General features: G+C 47.8%; 1 protein-coding gene across 1 annotated transcript; it reads right to left on the bottom strand.

The window, feature by feature from the left end:
* Window positions 1-5,152: 5,152 nt before the first annotated feature.
* On the bottom strand, window positions 5,153-7,194 carry LOC110006256 (kinesin-like protein KIF26A; the record flags this gene model as incomplete). The annotated part of the gene is given in 1 exon segment (XM_065963570.1): window positions 5,153-7,194. A coding segment is annotated over 1 exon segment (188 nt), but the record flags the coding sequence as incomplete, so codon positions are not given.
* Between the last annotated feature and the right edge of the window lie 2,152 nt (window positions 7,195-9,346).

Raw genomic sequence — 9,346 nt, 5'->3', positions numbered from 1 at the left:
CCGGGCACGGACGCGGACGCGGCCTCCGCCCCGGGCACGGACGCGGCCCCCGCCACATGCGCCACACTAACAGAGCTGCCCGCGTCAGCGGCAGTACTAGCCGCCTCCTGCTGTCTGTGCGGACACGCAAAACGTTTGTGTCCCACATCACCACACTCAAAACACTTCAGTTGTCCCGAGCTCGCATACACCATATAAGAAGCGTCACCGTGTTTCACTCTAAAGGAAACCTCCAGAGTCTGTGTGGGCGAATCCAAAAACATGAACACCTGACGCCGCAAAGATTGAACATGTTTCAGTTTGGGATCTTTACACCCTAGACTCACAGTTTTGAAACCACTCGCAAACTTCCCAAACCTGCGGAGTTCGTTCTCTAACAAGTCGTTAGAAATAAACGGCGGAACACCGGATACGGTGATCCGCGTAGAGGGAACCGACAACGGGGAAACCTGCACAAACAAATCCCTAATGAACACACCACTCTCAATCAGCTGATACACAAGAGGCTCACTCTTCAGAAAAACAACCACAGCCTTGTTCATTCGGGATGCATACAAAAGTTTATCATGGCCTACCTGTTCACCTGCAGCTAATAGAACCTCCTCCACGGTGACAGTACCGTTCGGAGGGACTATCCGAACTCCCTGTCGGAGAGTCGGAGGTGGCGTCTCAGCAGACGCCATTCCTCCCTCCAACCCCTCCAACGATCTGTCTTACACAGCCAACAACACTCAATACAAATATGAAAACAATCTGACCTGATCATGCACTTTGAAAACAGTAGAAAGGATAGCAAACAATTCAATCTCCGCGCCACTCGCAACACCACCACCACCGTCACTCACACTCACACTCACACTCACCGGAAACCGGAAACCGGAAACGGAAACGGAAACGGAGAGGAGAGGAGAGGTTTTCAAAATCCTTTTATTTTACCACTACCAGGAGAAAAAATATAACACTGTCACATCATCACTCAGATCAAGAGAAGAAAATAAATAAATAAATACAAATAAAACAAAACAAGAGCAACAAAAATCACAACATCAACAAAAACAACATTTACTGCATCAAAAATGAATAATCAGCTCTCCGTCCCCACCCACAGAGTACAAAGCTTCTTCCACAGCCCATACACTATTAAAGTCTTGCACATTGTCCATCATTTGATAATAGGCAAATTCTACCTTTAGTCTGGCCTTCAAAAGTCCCTCCAGAACCAGCACCGGTTCCACACAGCCAGTACCCTGAGCTCGGTTCTTGCGTGTAAGCCAAATGGCCAACTTAGCCGAGCCAGATAAAAAGTTCATCAGTGTATGTACAGTCTTTTTCTTTGCAGAATACTTTGGCCCAAAAACAAACAATGCATAAGAGAAATCCTCCCCGAGAGCTTCAAACAAGCTTTTCATAAGGACAAACAAGAGTGAGAGCCTGGGACACTCAACAAACAGATGAGACAAAGTTTCAGTTAGTGAACAAAACAAACACTCCTCTCCCACCCCTGGATCAAGGTGTGCTCTGTATCTGTTCGTGGCTATAACCCCATGCACAACTCTCCACTGGAGATCTGCTGTTCTCTTCTCAACAGGCAGCTTGTACAGGGACCGCCAGCTGCCTTTCGGGGAAACCTCCGGGCCAAAAAACTCGATCCACCTCGACTCTTTCACTCCCGACAAACCACGAAGATGTAGGACCTTAACACAGGACTGATAGAGTCCCTTTTTACCTGCATCCTGGAACTTTTCCAGAACAGGAGTACTAAAGGACAGCAGCCCACCTCCTCTTTCCTGCCACTCCCCGACATCTGGGGTAACAGACAAAGATGGGAAGCTGTATTCACCCTCTTCACTCCACTGCTCACACAGATTCTCAATGTTTAGAAATGTCACAAGTTTTACTGGAAGTGCAGCAAAGACTTCACCTCCACCACTCTTTCAACCACCCGGCTGGAGGTGATATTGGTCCTTTCTTTGAGGGCGTCCAGGGTCAGTCTTACCAGGTGACCCAGTTTTGTGCAGCCTGCCTCTCTGAAACTGGCCCGGAGACTGGCTGACTGCAAAGTTGGAGTCCTTATGAAATCATTAAAAAATAACGGTTCCTCAAAGATCCACATTCCCGGACTCTCAGTTTTTTTCCTTTTGAATGTGTACATTTTCCATGCCTGCATTACAGACATATAAAAGGATGTTAATCCAGTGAGATCCACCTCCTCAAGCTTTAACAGAAAGAGCTGCTTAGTGTACCCCAGCCGTCCAGCTCTCCTCAGCAGCAGTCGAGCGATGTCCATCCAGCTGGGACCACAAGTGAAAAGGAGTCTCTGTGCAGTCTGGAGTCTGAATGAGGCAATTTTTGACTGAATGTCTATAAGTCCATGTCCCCCTTCAGCCACCGGCAGGTAGAGGACTGCCGCCTGGACCCAGTGTTTGCCTGACCAGAAGAAGTCCAGGATGGCCCTTTGAATGTCCTCCACCAGCCCTCTTGGAGGTGTCAAAGCCACAAGTCTGTGCCAGAGAGTCGAGGCAACCAAGTTATTGACCACCAGAACTCTTCCCCTATACGACAACTGGGGTAGCAACCATTTCCATTTAGACAACCGAGCGCACACTTTCTCCCTAACTCCCTCCCAGTTTTTACTTTTAAAGCCCTCGGTACCCAAATAAACCCCCAACACCTTCAACCCCTCCCTCCCCCACTCAAGTCCACCAGGCAGACTGGGCACTGCCTGGTCCCTCCACTCTCCCACCAATAAGGCACCACTTTTTTCCCAGTTCACCCATGCAGCTGTTGCCCTTTCATACAGGGACAGGGTGTCCCGCAGACACCGAACGTCCCCCTGATTGGAGATGAAGATGTTTACATCATCAGCATAGGCAGAAATTGTAGGGGGACATTCAATGCTACAGGCCGCGGGCAAAGAAAGCCCGCTGAGCCGTCCCCTCAACCTGCACAGCAAGGGCTCAATAGCCAAGCTATACAGCTGGCCGGAGATGGGACAACCTTGTCTGATCCCTCGCCGTACAGGGATTGGCCGACTCAACCCCGCCCCCATCTTCACCAAACACTGTGCATCCTGATACAACAAACCAACTAATGACACAAAACCATCCCCAAAACCAAAAGACTTCAGTGCAGAAAACAAATACGAGTGATCCACCCTGTCAAACGCCTTCTCTTGATCCAGAGACACAATGCCAACATTTAGATTATAGATTTTACACACATCAATGACATCTCTGATAAGAAAAACATTATCCATGATTGTCCGGTCTGGAACACAGTAACTCTGGTCTTTATGGACCACACTTCCCAGAACGTCCTTTAGTCTGTTCGATAAAGCTCTGGAGAGGATCTTGTAGTCCGCACAAAGCAAAGCAACCGGCCTCCAGTTTTTTAACAATGCCAGGTCACCTTTCTTGGGGAGCAAGGAAAGAACTGCTCTCTTACAAGAACCAGGAAGAGACCCGGTCCTGCAACACTCCATTAAAACACTATGCAGGTCAGACCCAAGAATATTCCAGAACCTCTTAAAAAAGTCTGTGGACAACCCATCTATTCCAGGTGCTCTTCCTGTTGCCATCTGAGTGACAGCAGCAGTGAGCTCCTCCAGAGAAAATCTCTTCCATAATGACAAAAACTATAAAAAATCAGTTTCGGGGATCGTTTCATCCCACGTTTTTGAATTCTTTACCAGCGGCTAAAATAACAAAATCATTACTCTACAAAAAGGCTGCAGTGGCGGTTTCTGATCACACAACAGGCTCTACGGAAGAAGAGACCTCTCCTCCACACTGAGCTGAGGGAGACCCTCCAGGAGCTCCCTGCGACACTCCTGGCTGCAACTCTCTGCTCCAAACAGATCCTCATAGAACTGCATGGCATTTCCTTTGGATCAGCTGTTATTCGACCTCCTGGCAGTTTAAGACAAGTCAACAGCTTTTTTGGAGCCACAGATCTCTCAAGATTGAAAAAGAAAGACGTTGGGGCATCCATGTCTTTGAGTTGAAGGAAACGACTCCGCACAAGAGCTCCCTTCACCCTCTCCTGCAGGAAAGAGCTCAACTCCATACGTTTCTCCTTCAGCAGGGTACCAGTGGTGGGATCCACACTCCCATTTAACCCCTCCTCAAGGTTCTTAATGTTGTCCTCAAGATTTTTAATGACTGTTTTTAATCTAGCAGAAGAGTGTGACGTGTACTGCTGACAAAAAACACGAATCTGAGCTTTACCAACCTCCCACCAAAGCTTCAAAGAATCAAACTCAACTTTTCTTAATTGCCACTGATCCCAAAAACACCCAAAGTTTTTACAGAAAACATTGTCCAGTAGAAGCTTGTTATTAAAATGCCAGAAGGACTTAGCCCTTTCACCTGGTGAAATAATCAGCTCCACACTAACAAAATGGTGATCAGTGAAGCCGACAGGCAGAATATTACAATGAATTAATCTGGGGTTGAGAGTTCTGGAGATGTAAACCCTGTCCAGTCTAGCTGCACACACCCTGTTACTGTTAACCCTGACCCATGTATACTGTCTGGATTGTGGATGTTTCACTCTAAATGTGTCCAACAAATCCAGGTGAGAGATGACAGTGTTTAAAGTCTGGGATGAATGTGGATGTGGCTCCTCTCCTATTCTATCCACGGTGAAATCAAGTGTGCAGTTAAAATCACCACCAAGAATGATCTGATCCTGATTATAGATCAGTAACTCCTTTTGGAGGCGGGTATAGAAAGCTACCCTTTCAGCTCCATTATTTGGAGCATAAATATTAGTGAAGCAGAAAACAGTGTCCTCTATTTCTGCTCTTACAATTAAAAGCCTTCCCTTTACAATTTCAGCACAAGAGACGATCTTTACATTTGCAGATGCTCTAAACAAAATGGCTACTCCTGCACTTAAGTTGGTGCCATGGCTGAGGTAGTTAGAGCCCTCCCACCATAAACCCCAATCTGTCTCATCTGATGGTGTGGTATGAGTCTCTTGTAAAAACAAGATATGCAGTTCCTCCAGTGTCCACTAGAGTCTGTCTCCTGCAGTGAGTCAGTCCCCATGTTTACAGCCTTTATACAACGCACCTGTTAGGCTTAGAGTGGTGAAGGTTTGAGTGACAGCTTTTATCAGGTTGGTCTTAAACAAACGACAAAAACACACGTTTTTAAAATCAAAGACTTTAATCTTTATGATCATGTTTGACACGTCGCTCGTCCTTTACCCTTTATCTCTCTTCCTCTTTAATCCTGTCTTTATAAATAATTATAAAACTGTACAGTACAAAACAAATAAAAAAGTCTGAATTCATTATTAAAGCTCACTGGGAGCAAAATCAGTTAAAAAAGATGCAAAACTCCCCTTTGTCTTCTTCTGCAACAAAGATGTCGGAAACAAAGATCAAACTCAAGACGTCAGCGATTAAAACGAAGAAAAGTTTTCATGCAGAAAGTTTCAAAAGAGCCTGAGAACGTTAAAGAGTTCAAACGAGGAGAAAGAAAGAAGATCAGTGAGAAGAATAAAGTATGTCAAACCCTGCGACGTCGTTTTTACCTTTATCCACATGCTCTGATGTCTGTATCAACCGTTAGCTTAGCATACTTCAGCTTTAGCTCAAACATCTGAACTGACTGTGTGTGCTTTTAATCTGACCAGAAGAGAAGAACTGAAATGTCACGACGAGGTTTGAATGAAACAGACACGAGCTGTGAGTCTGAACTCTTTAAACTGAATGAGTTTCCGGCTGGACTGGGTGGGTTTAGCTGAACCATCTGAACTGACTGTGTGTGCAGTTCTTTTAATCTGAGCATTAGCTGAATTAGCCGTTAGCATCTCCCGTTAGCGGTTTAACAAGTGGATGAACGGACATCTATCGCACAGTTTAAAAACATGAACGTCTCAGGAGAGTTCTGCAGATTTATGGAGCAGATTGAACGATATTTCTCAGCCCTGGAAAGAGATTAAACTACAGATGACGTCATCTTTGTTTTTTAAAGATCAGATCCGTTCTGATCCTGTTGGAGTTGTTTTGATCAGCCGAGCGTCAGAAATATAAAATCACATGGGATCTGAAAGTACGAGCGTCCACATTTCTGTTGGTTGATATTTAACGGAGTTAGGACTCTGAGAACAGCAGCAGAAACATCGGGATATAAACAAACGTCTGTGAAGATGGACGCTCAGAGACGATGTTTAAAACACGAGACCACAGACAAGAGGACCGTGTTTAGTGACACTACCAGTCTGCTTGCTCTCATTGGCAGCTGCAGGTGTTCAGTCAGAGCCCGCCCGACGTGGAAACCTCCAACATGTCTGAGATTTATGAATCCAGACCGGGAAGGCTCCCAAACGATCGCAGTGACGTCAAACACCGGAGGCTTCTTTGGACAAATAATCAGGCAACGGCCCCCCGGTGGTTGGGGGAGGGGCCTACAATGGTCCAGTGTGCAACAAATGAATCTAGTGAGGTTTGAATCTAAAGAAGTGTTTGCTCCTCCTCACACACCGACCATCAGAACGGATCAGACACGAGAATAAATATAAAAACATGAATACGTGTTTGAACTCAGAGAATAAATATAAAGGCACTTCCAGAACTTTCCTCCTCTTCGTCTTCTCACTCTCTGATCTGATCCAGTAGCAGCAGCTGGTCTCTGAGTCCTGAACAGTCTGGTTTCTAAACACGACCTGGTCCTTCATGTTCTGCGTTCACAGTAAAACCATTTGAAATAGTGACCTTTAAAGACGCCTCTTCCTGTTTTGAAGCAACTGGATGAAAAATCTGCCAGCAGGGGGCAGCACCCTGTTCCACTCAGCTTTCACTCCAGAATCACAGATCTGGATTTGGATGTGGATCACCACCTTGATTCCTTGTTCAGATTTGGGTTAGAACTCTGATGCTCTTGCTGCAGCGTCTCCGTCCGTCTCTTAATGAATAAAAGGTGATTAGAGATATTTCTGTTGCAGTACCACATGTGTCCACCGGGACAGATGTACAGAGGGGAGGTTGTCTTTCCTGTCACACCTCCACCTCCTGCTGTCCTCCCTGCGTGGCGGCGTTGGCTGGTGCCACGGCGATGTCGAAGCAGGTCTCCATCATGACCCGGGACTTGCAGAGGTTGACGCAGTCCTCGAGCTCTGCCGTGACCTGAGCCAGAGCCTCCAGGTACTCCTGGGACTCTGGGTCCAGGTCCTGGTCTACGTCGACTGGAAGGAGAGACACAGAAAGAGACGTGTTATTCTTCACAATGTGTATCAGGTGAAACATCCTCTACCTCCATAAAAACCTCTTAAAGCGACAACGCTCTGGTGACGGAGACTGAGGAGATTTTTTTGGGTGATTTATGGGCTCGACCTGCCCCCCCCCCCCACTCCTCTGGCAGCCAATCAGAATCCTCCATGTTGATGGAGGAAATAATGTCATATTGATCTCAGACACATTCAGGCCTTCAGCTCTGAGTCCAGTTATACTGAAATGTCCTCTGATAGAGAAACAATAGAAAATAAATAAATATAATCTTCTCCCCACGTCTCCACTCGCTGCTATCCAAACACTCGCTGCTCTCCAAACACTCGCTGCTCTCCAAACACTCGCTGCTCTCCAGACACTTGCTGCTCTCCAGACACTCGCTGCTCTCCAAACACTCGCTGCTATCCAAACACTTGCTGCACCACTCGCTGCTCTCCAGACACTCGCTGCTATCCAAACACTCGCTGCTATCCAAACACTCGCTGCTATCCAAACACTCGCTGCTATCCAAACACTCGCTGCTCTCCAAACACTTGCTGCACTGCTTGCTGCTCTCCAGACACTTGCTGCTCTCCAGACACTCGCTGCACCGCCCACTGCTCTCCAAACACTTGCTGCACTGCTCGCTGCTCTCCAGACACTCGCTGCTCTCCAGACACTCGCTGCTCTCCAGACACTCGCTGCTCTCCAGACACTCACTGTTCTCCAAACACTCACTGCACCGCTCGCTGCTCTCCAAACACTCGCTGCTCTCCAAACACTCGCTGCTCTCCAAACACTCGCTGCTCTCCAAACACTCACTGTTCTCCAAACACTCACTGTTCTCCAAACACTCACTGCACCGCTCGCTGCTCTCCAAACACTCGCTGTTCTCCAAACACTCGCTGTTCTCCAAACACTCGCTGCTCTCCAAACACTCACTGTTCTCCAAACACTCACTGTTCTCCAAACACTCACTGTTCTCCAAACACTCACTGCACCGCACGTTACTCTCCAAACACTCACTGCTCTCCAAACACTCACTGTTCTCCAAACACTCACTGCACCGCTCGCTGCTCTCCAAACACTCGCTGCTCTCCAAACACTCACTGCTCTCCAAACACTCACTGTTCTCCAAACACTCACTGCACCGCTCGCTGCTCTCCAAACACTCGCTGTTCTCCAAACACTCGCTGTTCTCCAAACACTCGCTGCTCTCCAAACACTCACTGCTCTCCAAACACTCACTGCACCGCACGTTACTCTCCAAACACTCACTGCTCTCCAAACACTCACTGTTCTCCAAACACTCACTGCACCGCTCGCTGCTCTCCAAACACTCGCTGTTCTCCAAACACTCGCTGTTCTCCAAACACTCGCTGCTCTCCAAACACTCGCTGTTCTCCAAACACTCGCTGTTCTCCAAACACTCGCTGTTCTCCAAACACTCGCTGTTCTCCAAACACTCACTGTTCTCCAAACACTCACTGTTCTCCAAACACTCACTGTTCTCCAAACACTCACTGCACCGCACGCTACTCTCCAGACACTCGCTGTTCTCCAGACACTCACTGTTCTCCAAACACTCACTGCACCACTCGCTGCTCTCCAGACACTCGCTGCTCTCCAGACACTCACTGCTCTCCAAACACTCACTGCACCGCATGCTACTCTCCAGACACTCGCTGTTCTCCAGACACTCACTGTTCTCCAAACACTCACTGCACCGCACGCTACTCTCCAGACACTCGCTGTTCTCCAGACACTCACTGTTCTCCAAACACTCACTGCACCACTCGCTGCTCTCCAGACACTCGCTGCTCTCCAAACACTCACTGTTCTCCAAACACTCACTGCACCGCTCGCTGCTCTCCAAACACTCGCTGCTCTCCAAACACTCACTGCTCTCCAAACACTCACTGTTCTCCAAACACTCACTGCACCGCTCGCTGCTCTCCAAACACTCGCTGTTCTCCAAACACTCGCTGTTCTCCAAACACTCGCTGCTCTCCAAACACTCACTGCTCTCCAAACACTCACTGCACCGCACGTTACTCTCCAAACACTCACTGCTCTCCAAACACTCACTGTTCTCCAAACACTCACTGCACCGCTCGCTGCTCTCCAAAC

The sequence above is a fragment of the Labrus bergylta genome, chromosome 15 (genome assembly GCF_963930695.1).
Source record: "Labrus bergylta chromosome 15, fLabBer1.1, whole genome shotgun sequence".
Taxonomy (NCBI): Eukaryota; Metazoa; Chordata; class Actinopteri; order Labriformes; family Labridae; genus Labrus; species Labrus bergylta.
The sequence above is the reverse complement of the archived record's forward strand: the minus strand, read 5'-3'. Positions and strand labels throughout refer to the sequence as shown.